The sequence below is a fragment of the Anomalospiza imberbis genome, chromosome 21, assembly GCF_031753505.1.
Source record: "Anomalospiza imberbis isolate Cuckoo-Finch-1a 21T00152 chromosome 21, ASM3175350v1, whole genome shotgun sequence".
NCBI lineage: Eukaryota > Metazoa > Chordata > Aves > Passeriformes > Viduidae > Anomalospiza > Anomalospiza imberbis.
Genome location: NC_089701.1, coordinates 4,017,407 through 4,043,501, shown reverse-complemented (window position 1 = coordinate 4,043,501; position 26,095 = coordinate 4,017,407). Strand labels below are relative to the sequence as shown.

Genomic DNA, 26,095 nt, shown 5'->3' with positions numbered 1-26,095 from the left:
CAGTGCATTTGATTACAGGTTTCAAACAAGTTCTTTTTATGACTTTCTTCTCTGTATTAAATGGCTTTTTCAGGCACTTTTCTCCCTATTAAGGTACTCACACACGGTAAATCTCATCTCCTCTCAATCTTCCTTTTGATTAACTAGACAGGCTGAGCTGGTAATATTCTCATTCAGGTCTTGGTGGCAGAGATATAATTGTGAGCAAAACTCAACTTCAGATGTTATTAGGTATATTAAAAATACATGCAAGTACTAGACATTAAACATTTTTGCCTAACTCTACTGCAGTCATTCTGAGTTCTTCATTAACAGTTGAATATCATCCAAATCAAATCCAAAGTGACAATTCAAGTTGGATAAATTCCGTTCACTGTGCACTGGCAAGCTCTGCATTTATCATTTCACACTGCATTCCACACAACTGCAGTAATTTTTTATATTCTAAGTAGGTCCTTTAACTATAATTTGGGACAAGTGGCTTCTCCTGTATGGCAAGGGCAGTGGTCAAGGTCTGTAAAATATTCCTCCCAAAACCAACCAGAATCCAGCCCCACTCTGAAAGGTCAAGCTTAAAATCATCATGTTTCCACTTCACTTGGTGAAATTTACATTCCCTAATTCAACAGAAGCATAAATTTGTGGTTAGCACATGAGGAACTGGTTTAGTCTGAAGATAAAAGCTGATTTTTAGAGATGGAAGTCAGGAGCAAAGCCACTTGCAGCTGCTCCAAACCACTTGGTGTAGGGTCTGGAATTTACAGAGCTCTGATGTGGAAGGAGAAAAGGCTGTGAAAGACAGGGCTTAAAGTCTCCCAGGTTACATCAGGCTGTTAACCCTACTGAAATATTCTGCTGTCTGGTGACTCTGTCTCCAGCACTGGTATTGAATTTATTGAGGATTTTTTGAGACAAACCCTTCTAGTCTTCCCTCCTGGATGCAATCACACACAACCTTGTACTGCTTACCAACATGCCTAGGAAAAATGCCAGATGATTGCAGCATCCATGCCTGCTCCTGGTTTTCAGGGAAGCCTTCCAAAATCCATCCCTATTGAACAAAAACATGAAACAGTTATTGATCCTGGAAGAGAAAAAAAAAACCAAAATTCATACTAAATCTCAGTGCTGTTTACACAAAAATTACCTCATTCTGATCCCTCCACAGCACAGTATTTCTCATGGATGCTTGTGAGAGAAGAAAGCAAACATGGAGCACTGATATTTTTGTGAAATGCATGCACTGATTCCACTGTCACACAGCAATGGGAACTTATGGATTGTAGCAATGATTTTTTTTCATGTTTCAATCTTAAAAATAAAAACAAACCAACTTCTATCTCGAATAAAAACAACCCAAAACAATTTCTACAGTTTTGAAATATTCAAAAAGATACCAGTCCACACTGTGTATATAAATATATATATATATAAAAGAAGTTAAACAAATCTAAAGACAGATTTAATGCCGAAAATACTGAGGAAAATATGCATGCTTTCATTATTTTCTTAAATTATACAGGAAAACTCACAGTAATGGAACCAGCGTTCCCAGAGCTAATGAAGCAACAGAGCAAAAGAAAGAAAAAAGAAAAAAGAGCCTTTTGCTCCCTTAAGTCCTTGTTATAGCCAGCTAAGTGTTGGATTGAGCATCTTTAAAAAAACATTTACAGATCTGTGAAATACCGATGGAGAGCTGCAGCCTCACTCAGTTTTTGTCTGATGCAGTATTTGAAATCTAATCCACTTCCCAGCTCACACCTGAATCTTCTGAACTCGCCCTAATTTATCTGTTAGTTGCCTGAGCACACAAGTCCTTGCTGTTCCATCCCACCCCTCGAAATAACTTTGTGATACCGCAGTAAATCTGAGAGCCATCTTTGTGCTGAAATAAAGGAGATGTTTTAATATTGCATTAGCCACCAATCATTATCATCTCCCATATAAATCTGGCGCTCTGTCAGTGTGGGGTCCAAAGGTTCTCCAAGTATTTCAGGGAAATCTATCTCCAGGACTTCTGTGGGAGGGAATGGGCCATTCCAATTACACAAGAAAATAGAGCAGACTATTTAAAATTCCTTAATTAGCCTGGTTTCAGGAACATGTCATCCTGCTCACAGATGTAGAAAATATGAGACTCAAGAAACTGCAAGCCATTTTTGCCACTCCCAGTGTTTGCTCTGCCAAATTAGAATGAACCACTGGCTAAGGTCACACAGGTGCTGAGAAATCAATTTATCCCTTGGGACTTGCAGAAGGCAAAGCTGAACAGTGTTTGTAGTGCTATGCCAGGAACTTCAGCACTAGTTTGGAATATACTGTGTACAAAATGCATATATATATATAGGCCCAGATCTTCTAGGGAGAAATGGCATCTGAGGTCTGATGGCAAATAAATCGATGCCAATTTACACAGACTACAAATCTGGCTTATTTTCTCCACTCTGAATGTAACATTTTTGGAAACTGTAACAAAACAAATGAGAAAAAAAACCCTAAAAACTACCCCACAAAACCTGAAGTCACTACTGCTTATGGCTCAAATCACATAATGTGCAACAGGCAGTAAAAACAATACTGTAACAATAACCAATCCATACTTTCAACAAACCACAGCAAACTTCAAGAGGTTTACACACAAATTTCAAAGGTCCTTAAAACAGGCAATAAGCAATTTTATAGCGAAAAGTTTGTGCTATTTAGGAAAACAAAGCTCAATAAATAGCTCCCTACAGAAAATATATTTTAAGGCATTAAACAAATACAAAATCAACACATAGTAAAAAAACAGTGAGCATTTTGGAGCTGATTTCCAAAGGTCTCTGAGTTGCAGGGTATCAGTCAGTCCCTAATTAGAATATATTATCCATCTACTTGACACTTCAGTGAAATGTCTATTCCAGCACAGAGCTGCAGCTTTGTTCAGAACAGGTTTATTGATATTCTGCTGCATTCCCTCTCCATACCCCCAGTGGCTCGGTTCTGTTTTATCACACATCAAAAAGGCCGTATGCTCAGGGCACCCCATGCACAGCTCAGAGCTGGAGGTCTGAACAGCTGCAAGTAGTGTGGTATCACAGGAGGGACAAGCTCCAAGCAGATGTCACAGATAAAATAAAAAAAAAAAAAAAGGGAAAAAAAAAAAAAGAGTGAAAAGGGAGTGTGGCTTGGGAACGGAGCAAGAGGAAGCAAGACACAGCAGAGCAAGACCTGACTTAAAATATGCCTATCATGCTTTATGCAAACACTGGTCTTTTTTTGCCCTCTTGACTGTCATTAAAGTGTAATTAGTAACTTCACATGGTAAATTTGTTTCTTTAAGAAGCCATCTATTTTTGGTTCTTGATAGCAGTAACCTTCTATCCAGCCATGGATTGCACCTTATCATGCCAAGGGTAGAACAAAGGCTAAAAGTGAGAAATTCCATGGTGCCTGCACTCTGTGGTCACTGCTCCCTCTCCTCCAGCTGGGAACCTTCCTCCTGTCCCACATGAGCCCTGCAAACAGAGATCCTGCTGCTGCCTTAATGCCAGGTGAGCTGCTCCTTGGAGACTCAGGCCATGCTGAAAAATCAGCAGCAAGGAGCACTTTCAAAGCCATCACTTTCCTCTCCAGACTTCAGGAATCTGGAGAAAAGGAAATGCCGAAGGTCATTCCCAAATGTAAATCTTCCTGCTTTGCTGGCAGTTCTCTCAGCTATGATACCAAGCCTGCAGACTTTCACACTTTCCACCACAATAATAATGACTTGGGTATTCAAGTTCCCTCCTGTTATTTGACCTGTACATCCTCCATATTTTTTTTAAATTACCAAATCCAAAATTGACACTGCCTTTGAATAAAGAAAAAGAAACAGCAGAAAGAAATAATGCGGAATTATGTGGCACATCAGAAAAAAAAATCTCAGGTAGAACACAAAGGTCATGAATACAGCTGTTTTTAGGAAAACAAGCAATCACAACAGTTTTTCCACATTATTATTCAGTGGTTTTGAATAAGTATTACATGGTTTTCACTCCCAAATAAAGAAAGGGGTCAGAAAGGAACACACTCAAAAAAAAAAAAAAATTATATCAGTAATAGCTTTGCCAGTATGGATCTAAAATTCTGGAGATTTTCAGAGCACAGCAGACAGAGGAGTGCACTAGAAATACTGACAACACAGCTCTTGCAGCCCATCAACATGAGCAGTATGGATGATGGAAAATGCTCAAACCTTGCCAAATTTCCCATTAGAAAAGAACCTCTTATGCCCCACATGAGTTCTGTGAAGTAAGGTGCAAAGGTGTTTTAAAAAGTTCAATTTTTCTCAGAAAACAGAAAATGTGGTGAACGGGGAGATTCTCTCCCTGGATAAATCTTTGTACCATCACTTTGTTTGCAGGGAGTTTCACAGAGAAAACATTATTACCTTTAGCTACCAAGGTAAAACCCAACAGAACCAATCAAGGCAAAACCAAACAGAACCAATCAAGGTAAAATCCAACAGAGCCAATCAGGTAAAACCAAACAGGACAAATCAGGTAAAACCAAACAGAACCAATCAAGGTAACACCAAACAGAGCCATTTTTCTCTTTGCCTTCCCTTTCAAGGGCAACCACAAAAAAATACCAATCTCAAGTCATTCTGCCACTCTGTGTGAATCACTGGCCTAAGCTTAGTTTCTAAAGATCCCAGCCCTTCCTCAAACACATCCTGAGCAATCTCTCTCCACTGGCTTTCTCCAGCTCCATGAATTCCCTCCACAACCCCAGCAGTCAGAGGGGCTGCAGCCAAGCTGTGCTAACCCTGCAAGATGAAAATTCTCTGTATCAGCCTCACGAGTGCCAGGCTCTAACATAATGTCTGCAATAAGTTTCCTGTGTGTGCTGCAAGACCTCCCCACCTGATCCTGACTAGGTTTTTGTGTTACAAGAACACATAACACAGGGCCTCAGCAGAGCTGTTGATCAATAAAAATGTTCTCCTTAGAGAATGCCAGTGACATCTATAAACCTGTGAGTGTCAAAACAATGGCACAAAAAATCCTGTATTCCTACTGTCAGTGGGATGAAAGCTGTACAATTAATGCCAAGCCAATGACACCACAAGGAGAAATAAAACAAACAGCTGGTGGTACTGTGGTCCAACATGCTGCTCCTAATCTATGAACATCTTCAGTGAAAACATGCTGACTCATGTTTTGAAAGAAATGGCATAAATCTGGTCAGTGATGTAAAAACCCTACAGCATTAATTCTATTTTGAGTTACACATGGAAAATATTACACTTAAAATGCATAGATCTCCTTTCAGAGGAGAAAATACTTTGTGGTCACTTTGTGTGTGTCTATCTGTTACTGAATAGATTTTTAATAAGCATCACACCTTTGAAAAACAAATCATATGTTTTTCCTAAAACCACTTGAAACCTCAGCTGGGTTGATAACATCCACTCCATTCTTGCTGAATGTCAGGGAAGCTTCATAAAGGTTTTTTCCCCTCCTGGTTCTGTAAGAAACCCAGCACTGATTCAGTGCTGCTGGTGATAACAACAGAACATAAAATGCAGGCAGGACCCTGTGCAGCTGTTGGCATTTTAACCACCTTGTCACCTTACTCATACATGACCCAACACTTAAAATAACTCACTGAGAGATCCTTCCCTCATTACTGACAGGAGAACTAAAACCATGCCAACAATTATAGAAAGCACAGGGAAGAAAAAGATGGAAAATAAGGTGGATGCAGCCTGTGGAGAGTGATGGATTTAGCTTGTACACTGACAATAAAACTCACTTTAACAAACACTGGGAAAAGTAGCTGCTGAAAACATGTGTTCTTTTAATCAGGGAAAGATGACCTATTTGAAAAAATAAGCATTTTTGAGAGGTTTTAGAGCTCTTGTTACAAAATAACTAAAAATACCACACAAATGAACAAGACAGTATACAACATGGGGTTTTAAGCAGGTTCTCCTGCCAGCTGAAAGGCCTAGGTCTTGTGCGGATTTATTACAAATAAAAAATACATTGAGTGCTACCAGATATATAATCTGGAGTGCTATAATGTGTAACATAAGTAACTATAATGAGTTAAAATGAAGTAAAATAGCTCAGCTAAAAATACCTTCAAGGAAAACCAGACAGACCCATATAATTCAAGCACAGTGAACAGCAATACAAAAGTTTAATTCTACTTTGCAGATTCAACATTAATAAGTCAATTATAGAGTAAGGTCTCCAGTGTTTTATGAAGAAAAGTTGATACCATTTAGGATTTCTCCAAATCACTTTACTTTTTCTTTCTAAGGATCAAAAAAATCATTGTTTCAGTCTCCCAGATGATGAAACATGGAGCAAGAAACATGGGATGCCACAGATTTGAACACAACTAAACCTATTCAGTTGCCTCTTTGTGTAAGCTAAGAGTGAAAATATTAATTATTACCCAGAAGACAATATATTGAAATTCAGTGTTTCCCAACACAGGAAGAAAAAAGAGACACGAGAAATAAACTGAATTTAGTAACGCTAAGACTCCTTTCCTCCCCTGTCCTCAAGAAGAGCCAAAACCTTAACCATATTGATTTCTATCTATTTTCTGTTTATCTTTTTTGTCCACTCCATCTCTGCCAGTTGCCCCAGGCAATCAACAAAGCTCTGCTTGTTCAGCCTTTGATCATCTCTGTGCTGGAAGATTAGCATATGCATACTCTCATCCTCCCCTTTATCCTGTTAATAAAGCTCCAAACTCCCTCCGCTGATGTTCAAGAAAGCAACTGGCTCGGGAGCCCCGATGATTTGCCCCCATTCCCTGCTCTGCACAGAACTTGGAATGCTAAATACCAGGCACGAGTTGTGTAAATGCTTATCCAGCTCCTCTGAGGAGCAATTCTTACTTGTTTGATGCAGTCCACGTTTGACAGACGTTCCTGGATCAGATTGGCCCAAAGCGCGTTGGGAATTTTCTAAAGAAAGAACAAAATAAAAGAAGGGCTGAATATTCACAATTGAGTTCAAAAGGAATTTTACCATGCAGGCACGTTGTGGTTAAAGGTGAAGTGAGATGTCTTCTTGGAAATAAAGAAATAAATAATTCTGTGCGAGTCCCGGGTCATTAACATGAGTTAATGACAAAGAGTTAATAAGGGCACAAAAATCAGTGTTAAAGGGAAGCTGAGCACAGAGCATGAATATCCATGGGGGTATTGCACACTGACATGGAAGCAGTGCCAAGTTCTGCACACTGACACATACATTGGACATCAGACCTGCAAAGGGATCCAGAAGAACATCACATCCACAAAGAATCCTTTTAACCACAAGGATCTGGCCCTTGACTGCTCCATGTGACAGAGGGCTCAGCATCAGGGACCTGCCAGCTCTCAGTGACACAAACAGAACCTCAGACACTGAGCAAACAACACAGCCTGATTTTCAGGAGGTTTGTTTCATAGCTTCAAGTAACTCTCATCATCCAAAAGGTTTATTTAAAATATATTTTACAGTTGAACTTAGTTTATTTTTAAACTCAGGACTGTGAAATGGGATGGAAACTGTGTCTGCCAGTATTTTCGAAGTGCTGTGTAGTTCTGTGACTGCTGCTTTGCCCGTCTCTAGAAATGTTTTTAAGAAGATATTTGCTATGTGACAGAAGAACAAAGTTCCTATACAGATCAGCACCCCTCAACATTTCTTCCATTGTATGTGATTTCCTAACAAGAAATCAGCAATACTCTTCTTCTAGTAAGATTTTGCTCCACTATCTTGCTAATTTAGGCTTTCATTCTATGATGAACTTGGCAAGCTCTGAGTTAGCCAGTTTAACTCAAAGTCTAAACTTCTGTCCATGCAGCTCATAACAGCCATTAATCACTTCACTAAATGCCTTGTCTTATCCATTCTGTCATTATTGGTAAAATGAATACTCAGGAAAAAAACCAACCTGCAATCAGATTCTCTACCTCCCAATTAAATTAAATTATCTTTCACTTAACAATGTGGGCTTGACTCTCTGTTCTCTTTAGCTCCGTATCCTGTGGCTTCTCATATCTTTTTCCTAACTACTTTGAAGGGTATAAACCTAAAAAGGAGTATTTCTATAGGCTGGGAGAAGTAGATAGGGCAGGAATCAGATGCTTGTCTGTATTCAAGATAATCTTTCAACATATTTTTCCAATCTACTTTTTTTTTTTCCAATCTACCTATTTTTCCAATCTAATTGCCACTAATTTTTAATAATTAGACAATTGTCTTTTAATAAGACAAGTAATTACATTACTGATCAACTAATCTGGGACTCAGGGCATCTGGAAAAAATATTCTTTGGAGCAACTCTTTGAACTTCAATTCATATGAGAAAATCTGGCTGATGATGTGGAAAGATTTCATAAAATCATCTTCATTAGATGAAGAAACAATTTCACAAGGAGTGGTGGAAATGGTCCCACAGAAGGCACTTTGAAGGAGGATGGAGAAGTGCTCCAGAACACAGAGCAGAGCCCAGGTGGCCCAGGCAGGCAGGGTTTGCTTTTGTTTATCTCTTTTGTCCCCAGCTCTCAGTGCCTCTCCTCACATCAGCCGTGCATGAGACAGCACTGGAGCAGGTAGCAGAGCAGGAGGGAAGGAAATTGCTGGGTTTGTTGAGAGCCAGCAGGTCCCGAGGGTGCTTTGTCAGAGCCTCCTGCAGCCCCTCGCCGCTGGAAGCTGTCACCTTCCAAAGGGGCACCACGCTGCTCCCAGGGCCAGCCAGGGCCTGCCTGCTCCTTTCATGTGTCATGTCAAAACAGGCTGCACGCTGCTGGGGGGCTGCTCAGCTGAGCCTTGCCAAACCAATTTAAACCAAATTTCTCCTCGCTTCTCTCCGTGCAGTGGTGCTCTTACTCCTGCCTTTGGAGCAGGGTTTGTTGCACAAAAACAACCAAGGACACATATCCAGGTATTTCAGTGTTTTAGCTCCTTCGGCTCTCTGTGGCTCAATTCCAGTCTCGTTTCCTGGGCAGTTCTCCCCCCACTGAGCAGTGGCCTACAAAATAATTTTCAATGGGCTGCTTGCAGAATGCCTAATTATTCCACTAGAAATCAGGAGTTCTGGTACATATCAGGCAGCCCATTTATAATTCATCTCTCATAAACACATAAATATATCCCGAGCCTGGGAGATGGGATTGCACTTCCCAGAAATCTGCAACAATGGACAGTGACACATTTGGTAACAGCCAAACCACACCTTTCCCATAGAGCTGTCCCAATACTCAGTGCAGGTAAAAGAAAAACTGCTGAGGGATTTTGGTCATGTTCAGACCACTTATCTACCCACACTGGCTTAATCACCATTTCCATATTTGCTGAAAAATTGTACCCACTCATGATTAATTTTAAATATTCCATGTTATTTTGGGAACATCATACTTCAATTTCCATGCCTGATCTACTCAGAGTTATATTTCATTCCCCTTTCATAAAATTCCCACACTTCTTTTGTAGGGCAGCTTTTTCAGTAGACATTTTTCTTGGAAGATTTGGATATATTTGCTCTGAAAACAGCTTCAGCTAAAAATTTCTGGCTTCTCCAAATTGGCACCTTGGAGACAACAGCAATCAAGTTTGAAGAAATTTATTTTAGGATCCTCAGTATCATGAATGTTTAGATTTAGTTTGCTCAGATAAATACACATGAAAGGCCGGTCTTTTTTGGATACACAAACCTGGAACAGTTTCTTTTTGTTCCTCCAGAGTACCCTGGAATAGATTGGAATGCTGACCATGCATAGTTAGGGATGCCTTGGATTTATTTTTCTCTTCTCTTTTATTTCTTTTAAAAAGCACAGGGACATGACACAACTCTGGAGCAGTTTTAAGTTATTAAGTATTATGCAAACACCTTAACTGCAATTTAGTGTAGCATTAAGAGCATACCCATCCCACGAACCCACAATTACCACAGTTGTTTCAACTTCTTATTTTATCCAGTTAACAGGAAAAGTGAAACATGCAATAGCTCATCATTAGATTTCACTATAGGAAAACCTGAAGATGCTTCCTATTAACATTATAATAACTAGAGATGAGGGAATAATTTGCAATGATTTATCCAAAAATGTAGCCTCTTTTTCTGTTCATAGAATATTTATTGGTAGCTTGTGGTTCTTCAATTTACTGAATATTCAAAAATATTTTACTTCTTTTTGGAGTATTTTTAACACGCAGAATGATCACATTTTGCTTTGAACACTCAGTATTTAAAATTCACTACCTGAGCTGTGCTCATTAGTAAGTGGCCAGGTATGTGTGGGTGAATGATTGCTTGTCCAACTTGAAAAACGGAGCTTCAGAGAGAAATCATGGATTTTAAAAGTGTCTTCCATGGCTTCCTGTGCCAGGAAAACCCAAATGCTTTAATGGGCGAACACAGAAGAGATGAAAGTTTGGCTGAAGATGAGTAGGTAAAATATGTGAACAAACATTGGCAGAGCTTTTTGCAGCATTTGCCCAGATCCAGTGACATTGGCCAAGTGACCTCAAACTGCCTGACCCGTGGCTTTGGGGTTAATGCAGCCACAGTAGCCTTTGGTGTGAGAAACAACATTAAATTGTGTTTATGACCTTCACACCAGACTCTCCAAAAACCACAGTCTCAGCTCCTGCTTCTCCTCTTCGGTTATTAAATTGCTTTGGCCAGGACCACAACTTTTTAATGCCCTGGTTAGATCCAAACTCATGTAAAAGCTCTTGTTCTGCTCCTGAACAAACATCCCAGCCTCGAGGAACCCAGGAGCTCCCTCCTAATTCTAGGAAATTACATTCAAAGAAACAAACTTGCATAAAAGAACAAAATTATTTAGTGAAAACCTCCTCCTAGAGTCTAAAAATCAAATCCAAAGGCAAACTGCACAGTGCTGAACCCCCAGCAGCCTCGGCTCTGCAGGCCTTCCTCAGTACCTGATTAGCCTTGACATTTTTGACTTTCATCTTCCACACCATCCATCTTTTTGAATCAAATAAGCCCAAAAGGACACCCTTGAAAGTGCATCTGTATAGTCTGAAATATGTTAATAATTACAGTAATTAAACCAAAGGGAATTTTTGTTTTAAATTCTCCCCCTCCAAGTATAAATTTATGAACCTATCAAAACAATCTTTAATAATTAGAACTAAGATTTCAAAGCACATTCTCAGTAAGAATAATTCTATATCACCCCAGCCAAATGCAAACATTTTAGCCAGTGAGTTCAGGGAGTTCAGTGAACTCTTTCCTCTCAGATCTTGAAGTGTGTTACTTGAGGCATCTCCTCAAGTTTTTAGTCAACTTCATTCACTAATTCAGTATTTTATTCAATTTTATAACCACTATTTTAGCCTAATTTTCTAAGGAAAAAACCCTAATCTGTGTATCACACTGTCTGCCATCTCAGCAAATTACAAATGTGTTGGCCAATTCCAATTCTAAATTGGATTTAGCAGGGGTGTGGAATTCCCACAGACAGGAAATTACTTCAATTTTTATGAAAATGGGTCATAAGTGACAAAACAAACTCAAACTAGTGGACTTGTTAGAGAAAGTCACGAAAAAACAGACTTCTTCCAGTCTATCTCTCATGGAATGTCTTGGCACTGGAGAAAGGAATCAGCCAAAAAGGCAGGAAACAGATGCTTCTCTGTATTCAAGATAACCTTTCAATGTATTTTTTCCTATATGTCACTAATTTTTAATAATAAGACAAGTAATTACATTATTGATCAACTAACCCTGGGAGTCATGACACCCGGAAAAAACTGTCTTTGAACATCAATTAGGATGCCCACAATGAATGGATTTTAAAATCTGACTGAAGAAACTCAGGTGCACAGAATTGGGGAAAATTCAACAATCTGAGTCAGCTGCTCTTGCCTCAGCTTGAGAGCTTCCAGGGCTGTCAGGAACTGACTGGATTGTCATCCTCCTTTTGAGTTAATGCACCAAGTAAGTTATTTGTGTCATGCTACAGAGAAATCAAGCATGCACAACTAAGTAGCACTGTCAGATCAAAAAAAGTTCTTTGTGTACATATTTTCCAGAGCATTTTGTACCAAAGGAGACCTCAGAGATTAATGCTTATTTTATCGAGATTATCAAACATGCCCAGATAGAAGACACTGTGTTTAATAATAGAATGAGCCAATCTCTAGACTGGATTGTGCATTCCTGGATTTTCCCCAGTTCTGCTGCTTGTTCCAAGGTTGGCATTTTCAAGACCTCCCTTACTTTGCATTGTCTCCCTCTCCTGCCCCTGCTCAGTGTCCTCACACACCAATGTACAACACAGAGAGAAGAGAGTCTTTACCCTCATCTGCTCAACTCAGCAGTGGAAATCATGGGAATGGCACATAATTCCTGTTCTGTGACATGAGAACAACTGTTATTATATTCTCTTACACACCTGGTTTCTTTCTTTATATGCCTTTGCTTCTTCTGTCTGCATTAATACTTCCTTGAATAACAAAGTCTCCTGAGAGACACGTATGGCATTGAAATGTTTACAAAGCCACATTGCCTGAGGGGAGAAAAAAAAATACAGGTTGAAATATTTGGAAAGAAAATGAAGCAATTTTTTTCAGAAGGCTGCAGAAAGACAGAGCTTTCCTAGCCACACATTTAAGTATACAGACATATACAAGCAACTTTAACTTGTTTCTTATAAAGATGTTCAAGAGTATCCAGCTTTGAATAATGGCTTTTTAATCTCCTGTACCTTAACACAGAACTTAAAGAAGGAAACGTTCCTCCTACCATCCCTCACCAGCAGCACCTGCCGTTTCTGAGGTTCAAATGCAACGCTGACCTTTGCATTTAAGCAGTGCCAGTGGAAGTGAGACAACTGACCATGCAAATGGAACAATTCACAGCAAGGGAACACCACAAATGTGTAATTAACTTACTTCCCCCAGGCTAATTAGTCCTGCTAAAAGGCTGGGAAAACAAGGCAGGCAGAATTCTGTTGCATTCCAGTAGTTTCACTACCTCAGTGGGTTCTCACAGATCTCACTTGAAAATATCTGTTTAACCTGCAGTGTAACACCCAGGTGTATCCCTCAGGAATGCCGCCCTTTAATTTGTCTTGTGCTCATCAATCACTTGGATAAATCTCAGAATTCTTTTCCCAGAATAAAATTCTCCAAAATGCTGAGCTCAGTAGAAAGTAAGAGAGTGAGTGCTACAACACTGAGAGTAAGGTACTCACAACTGTAGTTTTCCCAGAAGCAGGTGGACCAAGGACACAAATTCTTGGAGCTATGGAACAAGGATATGCAAATGTCAAGGTGCAGAACAGCACAAATCCCCTCCAGTTTCCGACCCTTGTATTGCATAATACCAGTGTAGCTACCATGAAACAATTATTTCAGCTGGAAAGCTGCCTCAGTGAAGATTTCAGGATTGGGCTCCACTGGGAAAAAAAGGAGGAATCGAAAATCAGTGCCAGCTGGGTCCACCTTTAATCTCCATGGTCAATGAGATTAACACTCTAACCATGCCACTAGGAGAGATATATGAGATATGTATATCTCAATCCATTTAAACACATGGAGAGTTTAGTGGGTGAACCATAAACATTTCCTTACCTGAGTTTGACTTTTATTCCTGAAACACTGATTCAGAACTAACACATTTTGTGATGAAAACATATCTCAGTTTTTAGTTTCACCTAAATAGGTTGCATCAGGGTTCAGAGAAGATTTAGATACTGCAGAATGAAGGACTCCCTCACTATGCTTTTTGACAGCTGCCTTCAATTTTTCTAATCACCATTTAAAGTAATTTTCCTCATTTCTGTTTCTTGTGTTTCTCTGCTGCACATCCCTCTCCTTTCCCTGAGGGGGCAAGGTGCAAAAAATGCACCCCAGTCCTGAGGAATTCTTAATCCAGTGCACACACACAACACAACAGGCATTACTGCCCTGAGCTTCCTTGGGAATGAATTAGAAGCAAGACAAACAGGAGAAAATGGAGTTGCTCTTAGGAAAGTATTTGAAACTTTTTCCATTAATGCACCTTGGGCTGCAATCCCTTGAACTGTCATTTTATATTAACAGCTTTGATGGTTTTTTTACCCCCTATACCACAGGGGAAAAAAAGCCCCAAATCATAGTCTGTGCAGGAGGGACTGGTTAGTATTTACTGGGAGTAACGTAGGTCAGAGCTGAGGGGGGATCCACTCACCCAAAAAAACCTCCTCAGCTCTCCATAACCAAGGGAGATCGTGTCTGATGGGAACAGACAGGCAAGGATGTGAAATGTATTTTCATGAGGCCTTCCATGCACTTAACAGTTATTGGGCAGGTGCAATTTTTAAACATACATGAAACCCAAATTACAGATTCATCTTTACAAAGTTATCTGACTTAGAAGGATTAAGAACAACTCCCCCCTTATTGGTTCTTGCAAGTGCAACAGAACTAGTACACAATGTAGAAAAATACTTTAAAAGGATACATCAGCTGTTTTTATCACCTAATTTCTTTCAAATGTAATGTGATTAAATCCTAGGGTTTTTTTAAAAATCTAACACCTTGAAACTGCAGCCCGGTACTTAGGAATTATTTATAAACAGCGTCATAAAAGAGTGCTTGGGTGCCAACACTAATCAACTTCTTCAAACCACTTCAAAGAAAATCAAAAAACCTTTCCATCCACAGATCCTTTTGAGGTTTAACTAGGAGCATGATTTAAAATTCACAAGAAAGCCCTTAGGTATTGAAGCTTTAATACACAGCTTTCTTGGACAAACGTTTGATAAAAAACGAAACATACCATTATATACACCATCTCATGCTTTAATATTGCCCAGGGCTACTGTAAATGCTCACTTTGTACTAAATCTGGTTTGCTCTCTGCTTAGTGGCTGGCAGCAGATGGGGCAGTGTAATTCACTGATTTACTCATTTGCACACTTGTAGGACTCCTCTAAAGCGTTCTCCCCAAACATATGACACAGGGGCACAACCAGGACACCACTGGGTGTGATGTTTAACCCCTCCAACCAACAAATAGTCACTATTTAATACTGCAGCTCCAAAGCAGCAGCTAAATGAAGGCAGGAAATTCTGGGAAATGCCTTTTTCTTTGGTAACAAATCATATTTAATTCTGTATTTAGTCTTAATGAGATGCTACAGGATTTACTCATCCAAGTAAAGCAAGTTTTAACACTCAAAAATTATTTTAGCAATGATAAAATGAATCCTGGAATAACAAAAAAGAACAGCTGGACTCAAGAGTTTCACTTAAATCCAAAAGATTTTGTCATTAATATTAATACAGCAAAATCTGCTTAACTTGTAAGAGAAATCCATTGTCAAAGAGGAGAAGCACAGGGTACATACTGAACATTCAGGTAGGACTTTTTTACATTCCTTCAGAGGTTTGAGTGTAGAGGAGGAACTCGCAGAAATGCCACTCGGACTCTGAAAGCCTTTTTCAATAGCACAAACCAAGATACTGCGTAAAAAACTTATAACTTTGAATATGAAAGAATTATCAGTCTTTCTGTGGCCCTTGAAGGTTTTTAGAAGGAGCACATGAAAGAACAATAGCACAGAGCCCTAAGCACAAACACTTTGCCACACATTTGACCTACAAGATTTTCGAGGCAGTTTTAAGTTATAATCACCATTAGACTTGTTTATATTTTTAAAGTACTTTAGATCCTATTATTAATTAAAAAGGTTTTCTAACTTCACACCTGGGATAGATGCAATGCTTCTTTTCCACACATCTCTGTTTGAAATTTTCTCTAGGGCTAAAACTGTCTAGGCAAGGCAAGATCATGAAAATTCATCACTTTATGGATGGCTCTAATAAGGTTTTTTTTCTTCTAAATAGTCAGCACCTTCCGCCATGATCAAAAAGTAAAATCAACTCTGCTACACATTTCTGTTTCATTATTTTCCATATAATTTATTCTTAGAACAACATTTAGGCTTTAATTTTAATTGGAGTTCCTCTCCTTCCTTAACAGGGTTTTCCAGACCAAAAGCTGACAGCATTTTCAAACAACTTCTGTAATTCTGTAATTTGACAAACAACTGCTGTAATTATGTCTTTAGCCTCTAAGTACTGAAGTCATGAGATGGAAACCTGCCTAATTCTGTTAAAATAATACTGTGGGGCTTCAGGACAAATATTAGCCCAATGTGAAGAAATCTTAACTGCAGGAAATTCTTCCACATACTTTCCATGGATCTACAAACCAGATTGATTATTCATGCTGACTGCACCAGAAAAGGCTGGGCACAATTTGCACGATTTGATTTTTTTTTCTTTAACGTATTAAGCAGCGTTTCAATCAACATCCATCTGATCAGCAGCACTAGGAGCTCCCAGCACCTCCAGTGATGATTTCATTGATGCTGCAGCAGAACTTTCATAATGGTTTACTCTGGTTTTAAAGAAACATCAAAGCTCCATGACACCAGCTCTCCCTGACAGCTCACGCAGAACAAAAATTACAGTTCAGTTGTGCATATCCAAATATAATCTGCCTAAGGGTGAACAGTTTGTAAATCAAATAATTTGATTGAGGGTACATGCTTTTATTGTGCAGAATACAGACTTCCCATTCAATTTACCAGGTTTTGTTCCACAGAGGAGCAGACACTCACTGTTCCTTCAGCTGAGATGCCACTGAGCTGTGGAACTCATTAACAGCAGCGAGTAACAAACTAATCAAAAAGCAGAGAATCTGCCAGCCCAGGTAGAATAGGAACCCAAATTTACACCTGACAAAAGGAGTAATTAGCGAGCTTAAAGACAACAGGAAATATCAGATGGGGCACAGAAGGCATTAATAATTGATACACCAGAACTCTTTGTTATTCCCTTAGAGGGTTTCATTGTTATAACTGTTAAAGTGCATTTCTTATTAGATTACCCACTAAAAAAAGAAATTAAAAGCATCTTGCCTATAACTATTCCAAAATGCTCACCATTTTTTTTTTTGTTTCCCCCCTCCCCAAGACTCAGCCTGAAAAGTTTGATCCATCACCTGCCAACGGCAGCACAGCTCCCAACAGCTGTTTACAAATCAGGAACTGAACTATTTCTGGTGTCTCCATTTTCACTTACCATCATCGTTGTTTTGCTTTAAGTGGTTTATCATAAATTCAATGGGATCATCAGGCTTATGAATTAATAGCTCTTCAAGCATGTTCTGGAAATAAATAGGACAAAGTCAGAGGAAAATTTAACGCAGCTCTGCAGTCGTGATATCTTGCATTTTTACAGCAATGTTACAGTGAGGATCCTAAACAGCTTGTAAATGCTTATTTATTTTCTTTCACAGACAAAAGTGAGACTTCAGAACCTATTTTAGATGCTGAAAAACTAATGATGGCCAGAAAACTGCCAGTAAAAAAACCCCAACCTATTTGCTTCAGCTTATTTATGGCACATATGGACACCAGAAAGGTTTGGCTCAAGCAGCCTGGGATCAAAAATGGTTGAGGCAGCACTTACATAAAAACCATACAATGAGTTTGAAAATCAGAGTTAACTTGAATTTGTGTCTCTGCAGGGCAAGATGAGCCTTCTCTAGCACATTCCCACAAGTTTCTGACTAGCCCAGAGGAGTGCAGAATGGGCAAGAGCTGTGGAAAACGTAACCCACAGAAATGGCACATTTCACACCTGTACCAGCCTTGGCTCCTGCATGAAAAGGAGTGGGGAAAAAATAAAAGAAAAAAAAGGCTTAAAGCCTTGCCTTGAATGTCTGTTTTGGAGCGCATTTTCATGTTGAACCCTTCAGGTTATACAGGGCCTTGTTTCAGCTCCCACCCGTAGCAGTGGGGTTTTCCACTGGTTTCAGGGAGGATTTGGGCTTTACAGGCAGAAAAAAGAACAACCCTGAGAAATCCATACATTTCCTAGGAAGACATTTCAGCCCAGCCACGAGTCCTGTAATTAAAACTAAACATCAAACAGAACTAATGCTCTAATTCAGACAAGCTGCAGAAATGCTCACGCTGGAAGAGGCATTTCTAACAGCAGCCATAACACTTTTATATTGGCAAGTAAATTCCATAAAGTCCATCTAGTCCATAAAATTTTATATCCTCACCACGGATTGTCTCCTATTAGAGTGGCCTATTTTCCATTTCTACTTCATCCACTTCATTAGAATAATTAAAACACTCAGTTTTGTTTATAAACTGGTGATCGTGCAAGTTCTGATGCATCAAGGTCTGGGTAACACAGAGCATAAAAGATGAAAATTGTATTTTTATTGGAAGTTCATTTAAAAATTATTACTTTTCAGCAACATTTATTTAAACTAAACAATCTGGTCTCTGCACTACACTTACCAGCACCTTTATAAATAACAAATCAAAGAAAAACTGGGTTTATTATAATTAAAAAACGTTCAGGCTGACAGTGATTGACACTGGCACTGTTTCTTGCCCAAACCCTTTTATTTATCCAATTCTGCTAAACTCAGGTTAATTTCAAACGAGTTGTTCTGTTAATCTCTGGGGGAGGGTTATATTTTGGGTCTCGAGTAGTTTTTACATTTTGTGTTTTGTAAATGTTTTAGCACAACAACTTCAAGCTGTTTGTATCATTATTTTGCTCCAACACAACTAAAGCACAAAAATACCACCCTGAGTAAATCCCACAAACACTTTATATAATATGGGTCCCTGCAGCTGCAATCAAAGCCTCGTGGCTTGCAAAACACAGTACTTCATTAAAAAAACAAAACAAAACACAAATATTATGCCGCACAAGTCATAATAAACAGAGAAAAAAAAATATAGCACCAAAAAAAAAAAAAAGGAAAAGAAATAAACATGTGTGCACATCTGAGCGAGCTCTGAGCAAGTAAAAATGACTTTTAACAGAGTTAAGAGCAGCACACAGGGAATGCTCTCCAGCAAGTTTTCCTATCGGAACAGCACCAGGGTATTTAGCCATTCACACAAACCTGCCCATGCACGACACGAGGGCTTTTCCCGAACTTCAGAACAAAACCCACCCTTCGCTAAACCGAGGAAACCAGCCTTGCCAGGTACCGAAATCACAACGACGCCACAAGGGCACTTTTCTCGCTTTATTTCGGACACCTCGCCGAAAAGGCACAGCAGGGACGCGGGGGGAAGGGCTTTAACCGGGGGATGAGCAGCCGGCGGCGACACCCACGGCAAAACCTTCACCGCCTCCTGCCCGCACCCGATTTATCCCGTCCCCCTTCCTCCTCTCCTCATCCTGCCTCGCCTTCCACCGACTCCGTTCTTCCATGGGCTGCAACTTTCTTCCGCAAATCAAATTGCACGCATGAGCCGCAGCAGCGGCCGATTAAAATAATTAATTAGGAGAGCCCACGGCCGCGTCGCTCACGCGGACACCCGCCCATCACCTTCCACACGAGGCCGCCCCGGTGTCCCTCCCCGCCTCCCCCGTCCCTGCCCGGCCTGCCCGCGCGGCGGAGGGGCCGGCGGGGTGCCCCCGTTCACCTGCAGGAGCTGGAAGAGGCCCCGCTCCTCCGCGTAGGCGCCCGCGGGCGGCGGCCACGGCCGGGCCGCGTCCTCCGTGGCCGCCTCCGCCATGGCCGCCCCTAGCAACGGGACGCGTTGCTAAGGAGACGTCATCACCGCGCGACGGAGAACGGCCTGGCGCCGCACGGGGGCGTGGCCAGCGCCTCGTTCACTGCAGCGGGAATGGGGCAACGTCATCGAGCTGCGACGGTTGCCAGGGAGACGGCGGCGCGGTTGCCGCGGCAACGGCGGGGCCGAGGGCCCGCGGCCCGCGCTGTCCGCCCGCTCATCCCGCCCGGCCCGGCCGCTCCGCCAGCCCGGCCCCTCCCGGGGAGCTGCCGCACCGCCGCCGCCCGACCACCGGCCGGTAGGAGCCGCAGGGCTCGCCGGGGCGGGGGCGGGGCGGCGACACCCGCCCGCAGCGCGGGGGCCCGGCCGCGCGAACGGGCCGGGGGGTCCGGCGGGCCGGGCTGCGGGCGAGGCCGCCCCGGGAGCTTCGGATCTTTCCGCAGGGAATCCGTTCCGTGAGCCACGAGCGCTACGTGCGCGGCCGGCCCCAGTCCCCGGCAGAGTTCGGAGGGCGCCGGGGCGATGGTTCTACAGCCCTGAGAGACGCCCCGGCCCCGCCGCAGCCTGCGGCTGAGGCATTGCCGCGTTCCCTTTGCAGCAGCCCCAGCAGGGTTGGTGACATCACATTGTCAGCGCTCCCCTCCGCGCTCTCGGCTCTTTGTGCAGCAGCATCGCCAGCGCACTGACTACTGCCTGGGGCTCCGGGACTGCAGGGCTGCCACGCAACAGAGCTCCCCTTTTTAATTTTTTTTTTTTTTTTTTTTTTTTTTGGTGAGTTTTCCACTAACCTACACAATTCCAGCTCAGGCGAGATGGAGAATTGCATCCTTTCTAAAAAGCAGCTTCCTTTCTCTCCTTTAGACCCCAGACCCAGCAATAAGTAAACATGAATGAGGTGGTGGAGACCCTCATTCCATTCATGCACTGGGACTGCCCTGGGGCTCCGGGACTGCAGGGCTGCCACGCAACAGAGCTCCCCTTTTTAATTTTTTTTTTTTTTTTTTGGTGAGTTTTCCACTAACCTACACAATTCCAGCTCAGGCGAGATGGAGAATTGCATCCTTTCTAAAAAGCAGCTTCCTTTCTCTCCTTTAGACCCCAGACCCAGCAATAAGTAAACATGAATGAGGTGGTGGAGACCCTGAGAAAGATCGAGGAGAAATACAAGCTCTTCCAGCAGCAGCAGTTCACGTTTATCAGAGCTCTGGAGCGCACCCGGGAGGAAGCCCACGATTTGATCAGACCTGTGTCATCCATTGTCCAGGTACAAATCCCTCGGCACAAAGAGCTCCCTGCCCGTGACACCCCCAGGACAGCACGGGGTGGCTCCTGGGGCCACTTCAGGCCTGGAGAAATGGTTTTACTGAAGGCAAGGTGGACAAAAAGTCCCTAGGAAGGTTTGTGTGTGGCTGAAGGGGTGGGGAGAGAGGCACCTGTGTGGGGGCCTCCCGTTGTCTCCGAAGGAATCTCGTGGCTGAGCAGCACTTTCTGCTTTAGCTGAACTCTGCTGAGGCCCAGCCAGAAACACAGGCTACACGAAAACAATCAAACCAAGCCTCCTTCCCCAGCCACGCGTGGAATCTGTAATCCTCAGCTTGTAGGAAGCAGCATGCCTGGCTCTTCCCCCTGGTATTGGTGCTGCTGTATCTTTCTATAGTGCTTATTAAAAATAATGGCTGAGTTACACAGAAAGGACGATGGATTGAGGGCTGAGAGTCCCATGTGGGCAAGGGGTTTGCTGGGCTGCTAACTGAATTGTCTTGGAATTTTTATAGCATGGTGTACTGAAAAGTAGAACTTTGACCACCTGGAGACACAGTGGGAGGAACAATCTAAATAAAATCAGAAGTGTGGATTTGAGAGAGCAGAACCTGGGCCCAAAACCCAGATGGATGCCAAAGGCAGAGTGAAAGCCAGGCTGCTGTCAGGATTAGGACACACAATGATCTGGTTGTCTTTTCCAAGGGCTGCCTCTCCCTAACAGAAGGGCTTTGCTCATTCTTGCAGAGGATTGTGACAGACATTGCACTGAGCCGTTTCATCCCACTGAGACGTTCCCATCCTGCTGTTTTTAGAAGCACTGGTATTTCCCCTTGTGCAGGTGCAGTGCTACAAGGACCACCACTGCCACAACTCCACAGACAGGCGTATCCTCAACATGTTCATCTCCATCTGCAACGACCTCCGCTGCCTCTGCCACAGGATGGAAACGGTGCATCCTGGGGACAGCGTCACCAAGGGCCTTTTGGAGAAGTGCAAAGTCCTCCTTAACGACAGCAACGACCTCAGTGCCCTTCGAGCCACGTAGGTGCCTCCCCAGCTCAGCCCAGCTCCTGGCATTTGGCTGTCGCTGCTGGGGCTGGCACTGCACATTCACCCCTGGCTTCTCCAGCAGTTCTGTCACAGCCCCTTCCTGGCTGTGGTGAGGGTAGAAGGTGCTGCCCAGCTTCCTGTGCCAGCTCTTGGGAACACTGCCAGTGTCCCTCCACAAAAAGAGTGCTGCTTTGTTTGTCCATCCTTTCTCTGGGCCGTGGCAGGGCAGGTGAGCGCCCTGAGGTCCGTGCAGTGCTCAGGCAGGTTCCCTGCTCCTTCCTTCTGCTGCTCCTCTGCTCTGAGCTCATTTCTGCAGGGCAAGTGTCTGTGAGTCCTCTCCAAGACTCCAGATCTGTGCCAGGGTGGTTTTTGGCAGGACTCCCTTACCCATGTACATTTCTATCTGTGCTTTTCCGTTTTTGGGCAATGGCTGCCTGTGCACTCCTGCTCTCCCTTGGGCTCTGAGGATGGCTCCCTGGGTTGCAGTGCTGGGGCTCCTCTGCCAATTGTTTCCCTCTGTCCCACAGCTACCCCCACGGTGTTGTGAACTACCTGAGCTTGGAAGAAGCAAGGCATCGCTATGGAGGGGTGGTGAGCATCCTCCCCATCGTTATAGACAGCATGAGGGAATGGATCACCCACTCCAAGAGGCACCTGCTGTATATTGTGAGTCGTGGATGTGCCCCATGCAAGAAGGAGACACCCCCTTCCCAAACAGCACCTGCAGCTCAGACCTCCAGCAGTAACAAAAATACTGTACAATTGCAGGAAAAAGATTTCCAGAAATTCCTGGCTGCAAATCAACGTCCACAACAAAAGGCTCCCTGGAGGCCACCAGGCAAACACCCCTATTAAAGGATCAAAGCTCCTGCATCATCTGCTGACCACCTTTAAGCACCTGGCTGATCAAATACAGTGCAATGAACACTAGAGATCCATCCTGAGCCCACTTTCTGCAGCCAGCCCAGGACACATGCATTCACTCTCCCTTGCTGATATTGCCACTCTGCTCCTCACATCCCCACAGAAGCAGCTGCTGCTACAGCTGGTCCTTGGGGCCAGCACTGCAATGGGAGCAGGGATCAGTCAGGACTCACCAGATTCTAATCTCTCAGACATGAATCTTGGACAAGTCATTTGAAAGAGGATTTTACATTTTCTCAGCCTTTTTTCTGAGGAACATCCCCTCTCAGCCCAGGCAGGGGGTGAAGAAGCTGCCTGTCTGAGGGATGGGCTGCAGAGCAGCAAAGGCCTGGCATTACAGATTCAGACACGTCTTTGACGTTTAGACTTGTCTCTAAAACTCCCTCACACCCACAGAAATAGTTTGGTTAGCTGGAGCACAGAATCCCTGTTTACAGGACACTTAGGAGGTTTCCCATACCTGCCACTGGCTACAGAGGCCAGTGTTCTTTAGCTGCTCTGCTGCAGCCTCCTGCAGCTCCTCACACCACAACACATCTCCCCTTACCCCTGTTGACTCCTGTGCTCTCGGAGCTGGAGATGTAAAGGAGAGCAGAGTTCGTTTTGCCCTTAGTTTGTGTGTACTGACAACAGCCAAACAAAACACCCCTGTGCTCCTCAGACTTCCACAAAATAAAAGCCATTTCCAGTCCATGTGATCCATGGGAATGTGGTGGGAGCATCATGCTCAGATGGTTCCTGTTCAAATTGCAGATTAAACTGCCTGTGCTTTCCCTGCTTCAAGGCAAGGTTAGCATTACATTAGGCCACATGTCCCACCTAAGGGGCAGGCCCACAATGGCCCTGGGGCTCAAAATATGGAGCATGAGGTCAGCATGTCTCAGACCCTACAGCCTTTTCTAAATAAGCGTCCTCCCCATGACTGCTCTTGTCCCCTCCCACAGGCAAACTACCTCCTGCTGGAACACACTCCTGAACAATTTCCCCTTGCATACCAGGCTCAGTTTGCTGTGAGAAAGCTTTTACCTTAAAAATCACCAGGTTTTGGTAACAAGCAGCTAAAAACAGAAGGAAGAATTAATACAGAGGAGGGGGCACAGGAAGGAATGACAGCTCAGATGAAATGGAAAGTATTTCCAGGAGCATTTTTATTCCTCACATAACCCCATGCTGATTTGCACTTTTTTCCTTTGCCCTATCCACTTGCACTGCAATGCACCCACCCAGTCTGGAGTAGAGCCCTATTTTTAGGGAGATTTGATCCAACTGAACTGAACCTTGGTGAACTCAAAATGGTAACAGAGGGTCACAGAGAGACTCCTGGGCACTACTGGGGCCACAGCCAGTGGAACGTCACTGTCACCCTCTCTGGCTTCACTTGAGATCCCTGGTGCAGAGGCAGCTTCAGGCTGAAAAATCCAAGTTGTGGCAGCTGCCCCGTTGTGCTCCATGGTGCAGACAAGTGTCCAGTGACAGTTGCTGTCTTGGAAATGTTTTCAGGACAAGCTTCTAAGACTGAACGATGACAAGTGCTGGGGACACAAGAGATGTGTCCCAGATCTTGTTTCCAACCTTCTTGGCCCTGTCCTATGGTTTAAATTTGAACACACAGGCTGTGAGGAGACCAAAATTATTCTCCAGTTTGTAGCTCACTTTCAGCTTCCAGGGATGAGCACAGCACAAATGGTTTGTCAGAACAGTCCTAACAAAGCCAGTCCACCACTGCTGCTGAAAACCCCAGTGCAGTTGTCATTTTGCACTTGACCAAGGTGATACACACAAAAAAGTTCCCAAATTTTAATAATAGGATTCATACATGCAAGAAACAGTTCCTAAATCTTAATAATAATTTCTAGCCTAGCCCTATCCTTTCAGTGTCATGCAGCCAAAATTTTAAGATCCAAGCAGAAAAATGAGTGCATAAAACTTGCAGTCTGAGGTTTGATAATGACAAGACCAGAATCTGTTGGAAGACTGCAAAGTTAAGTCTCACAAAAACATCCAGACAAATTACTTAATTTCCATACAAGTTTTCCTCTTCTAGAGTGGATGGACACTTCAAAAGACAAAAAGATACAGCAAGAATTGTTTTCCTCAACTACAAATCAAGCTGTTTGAAGAATTTACATAAACAGGATGTAAATGCCAAACACAAAAGTGCAATAAAGTTTTACTTTAGCCTCAGTGAGCAAAAAATTGCAAGATACACACTGAGAAACCAGGCAGGGCACCAGCCTGACTTTCCTACAGATCTGTCAGTTAGTCCAGGAAATAAGTGCTGCTTTTTTGTTCAAAGGCTGTAATAGACACATGGGCTGGTAATATATGACATCAACAGAATCCTGGCATCTGTATGAATTATCTCTGTGCTCCCCTCGATTCAGCTAGGGGTCAAATCAGGCTTTTGTCAAACTGAGGAACCTGATGTGGGTGTCCCCACTCACTGCAGGGTGTTGGACTGGATGAGCTTTAAACGTTCCTTCCAACCTAAACAATTCTGTGAGAAACCATTCTGTATGTTCAGTATGTGATTCCAGCCTCTCACACACCGAGAGGACAAGACATAGCTCAGACCCCGAGAAGTTAAGATGAAGTGTCAGGAATGGTGGTGGGCTTTGGAGGGAACCAGAAGGGTCGATTCCAGGGAGAGCAAACTCAGCATCCCAGAGATGCCGAGGAAGCTGATGCGGATGAAGGGATGGGCTTGGCAGGGCCTCTAGCGGCCGCCTCCTAGCAGTGTCCAAACCTCTCACCAGCAACTTTTAAACAGCTCCAACAACCCTGCTGTCCCCCAGTCCTGAATCCACAGGGCCTTTTTAACATTGGTCACAGGTACCCAACCCCTGGGATACAGCCCAGGGCAGCTGTGGGGCCGCCTGCTCCCACTCCCATCCCCTGAGCTGTAATTTCAGAAGAGCCAGAGGCTGTTCCCTGTCACCATCACCCTGTTCCCCACATCATAAACACCCGAGGCAGCAGAAGTTTTCCTGGCAGTCCTGAATTCCCCTGGTGGTAGTGCAGCAGCAGTTTGAGCTTTCAGTCAGATGAGCATCGAGCACAACGAGCAGAGGCAGCTTCACGGAAACCAGGAATAGCATTTGGCAGACAGGAAAGATCAGCCAGCCCAAAACTGGACTGAAAAGACCTTCAGGAAAAAAAGAGCCAAGTCCACAGACACCAAAATCGTGATGACCATAAATCAACTATTTGAACAATCTAATCTAGAAAGCAAAGCCCATGGGAATGCAAACCAGGCTTCCTTTGCAGAGCCCCTGAGTATGAACGGATGGAGCAACTCAACTC

General features: G+C 43.1%; 2 protein-coding genes across 8 annotated transcripts in view; one reads left to right on the top strand and one right to left on the bottom strand.

Moving 5' to 3' along the window:
- AK8 (adenylate kinase 8) overlaps positions 1-19,542 on the bottom strand; it is a 67,000-nt gene extending 47,458 nt beyond the window's left edge. For 5 of the 7 annotated variants that reach the window (XM_068211170.1, XM_068211172.1, XM_068211173.1 and 2 more), the window contains exons 1-6: positions 19,466-19,542; positions 17,082-17,166; positions 13,202-13,251; positions 12,401-12,514; positions 6,881-6,949; positions 970-1,051 (exon numbers count right to left, since the gene is read on the bottom strand). In XM_068211170.1, the coding sequence (XP_068067271.1) occupies positions 970-1,051; positions 6,881-6,949; positions 12,401-12,514; positions 13,202-13,251; positions 17,082-17,163 (397 nt within the window). In that variant the 5' untranslated portion in view covers positions 17,164-17,166; positions 19,466-19,542. Of the gene's footprint in view, positions 1-969; positions 1,052-1,147; positions 1,189-6,880; positions 6,950-12,400; positions 12,515-13,201; positions 13,252-17,081; positions 17,167-19,465 lie in introns of those variants that run through there. The other 2 variants (XM_068211171.1, XM_068211175.1) reach the window with 2 other exon arrangements.
- A 236-nt stretch (positions 19,543-19,778) lies between these two features.
- Positions 19,779-22,800, top strand: SPACA9 (sperm acrosome associated 9). Its single transcript, XM_068211169.1, has 5 exons — positions 19,779-19,853; positions 20,658-20,819; positions 21,657-21,859; positions 22,396-22,534; positions 22,637-22,800. The coding sequence occupies exons 2-5, from the start codon at positions 20,676-20,678 to the stop codon at positions 22,721-22,723; spliced, it is 573 nt and encodes a 190-aa protein (XP_068067270.1). The 5' UTR covers positions 19,779-19,853; positions 20,658-20,675; the 3' UTR covers positions 22,724-22,800.
- Positions 22,801-26,095: the final 3,295 nt, after the last annotated feature.

Excerpts from the sequence above, each read along its gene's own strand:
- SPACA9 (XM_068211169.1), top strand. The coding sequence starts at position 20,676 with ATGAATGAGGTGGTGGAGACCCTGAGAAAGATCGAGGAGAAATACAAG. Across the intron at positions 21,860-22,395 it reads CTCAGTGCCCTTCGAGCCAC|CTACCCCCACGGTGTTGTGA; the intron begins GTAGGTGCCTCC and ends TCTGTCCCACAG. Across the intron at positions 22,535-22,636 it reads AGAGGCACCTGCTGTATATT|GAAAAAGATTTCCAGAAATT; the intron begins GTGAGTCGTGGA and ends GTACAATTGCAG.